This window comes from Buceros rhinoceros, unplaced genomic scaffold (genome assembly GCF_000710305.1).
Source record: "Buceros rhinoceros silvestris isolate BGI_N320 unplaced genomic scaffold, ASM71030v1 scaffold6872, whole genome shotgun sequence".
NCBI classification, from domain to species: Eukaryota; Metazoa; Chordata; class Aves; order Bucerotiformes; family Bucerotidae; genus Buceros; species Buceros rhinoceros.
The window spans coordinates 110,781-112,262 of record NW_010400604.1 but is presented as its reverse complement, the minus strand read 5'-3'; the positions used below and the strand labels follow the sequence as shown (position 1 = coordinate 112,262).

The window sequence follows — 1,482 nt, the reverse complement described above, 5'->3', positions numbered from 1 at the left end:
GCTGCAATGCACACGCTCACTCGGTAGTGGAAGACGTCTGTGGTTGCAGATCCGTATGGTCCATCCACAGCCAGTCTACAGCAACAAGACATTTAGTCAACATATGAAGTGACAGAAAGGTTAACATTTGTTGGGTTACATATTTTCAAAACGGAACCTCTCTTAAAATAAAAAAGACTTGACAAATTACCCGTACAAACCCGTTTAAGTTTCACTGGGTGCCGTTTAATAGAAAAGCAACTGTTTTTTCTGAAGTGAGAGAACAAAAGCATCCACGTGGGTTTGGGGCCCGGCCATCTATTTAAGTATGCAATTGCAATTTTCTGGCTTTCTGAAATGTGATTAGTCATATAATTGCATGTCCAAATTTAGCTGTGGAATTTGCATATTTGATTACGAATTACTGAAAAGCATCCTGTTTTAGAGCTTTATTTTCTATATTGTATATATCAAAGTAAAAGGGAACAGATTATATTAATAATTTGAGAAGTTCTCTATATATGTTAAAATAATAAAAGAGAAAGCAGTAAAGATGTCATTGTGCAAGGAAACTGCTATTTTCTCCACTCTTTCTGAAAAATCAATATTTCAGAAATACATTTTTGGCAATAATACTGTACTTAGTAGCTGACATAAAGGCAAAATGTGTAAGGAGAAATGCTTGTTTATGTTACTATCTCCTATAATCGATATTGCTGATGTTGAGGTATTCATTTTAGTCAAAATTAAAGATTAGAAAGATTATTAAGTAATCAGATTAATTCCTCTAGCAACATGGAATATAAATACACACAGTACTTTGGAGTGCTCTGTCCAGTCTGTCTTTAAATATCATAAGTGCTCAGGAAGTTGGTATCATTTAACACCCAGTGCTTAGGGAAAATGAGGTTTTTTCCTTCTTTTGGTTTTTCTATAATTTTTTTGAAGTGTTTTTCTTTAGGTTATTGCCCACTATTGAACACTCAAGACTTCCTGTAAAATACGATTCGGTTAGTGTTATATGTAAAATGCCCAAGAACCTCTTTCAGGTAAGCTTTCTATGTAGTTCTCTGTGGGCTTGAGAGCAATTCTCATTATTGTTAGTAAATTCAGGAAAAATTGATCTGGAGATTCTTTAATCTCTGTGCTACAAGAAAGGATCAATTTTTTCTGAATTTTTCCTTACAGAGATTTGTCTTGTCAGTCTGCTCCTAAATCCTCAGGTGACAGAGATCCTATCGTTGGTTTGGACACCTTGCTCAGCCATAGCTAGAGAGCTTAGCCGAATACAAAGACTTTTTTTGGAAAGAGAAACTGAGCTATACAACCCATTCATTGGATCTGGAGAGGCTGGGGAAGATAAGAAGATAGTAAAAAAAAATATTACATTTGCATTTGCCAAGTGAGGAGTAGAAAATCAGGCTGTAGACTATGTGTGGGCGTGACTTGGGTTGTCCATACTCTTTGTGTCCAACCATCTCATTAGAAAGAAGCACTATACTT

The 1,482-nt window shown here is 35.5% G+C and overlaps 1 protein-coding gene across 1 annotated transcript in view; it reads right to left on the bottom strand.

Moving 5' to 3' along the window:
- Positions 1-1,482, bottom strand: part of NOX3 (NADPH oxidase 3) — a 39,079-nt gene that overhangs the window by 13,129 nt on the left and 24,468 nt on the right. Inside the window, exon 10 of the mRNA XM_010131932.1 lies at positions 1-75. Within this exon, the coding sequence (XP_010130234.1) occupies positions 1-75 (75 nt within the window). The remainder of the gene's footprint in view (positions 76-1,482) is intronic.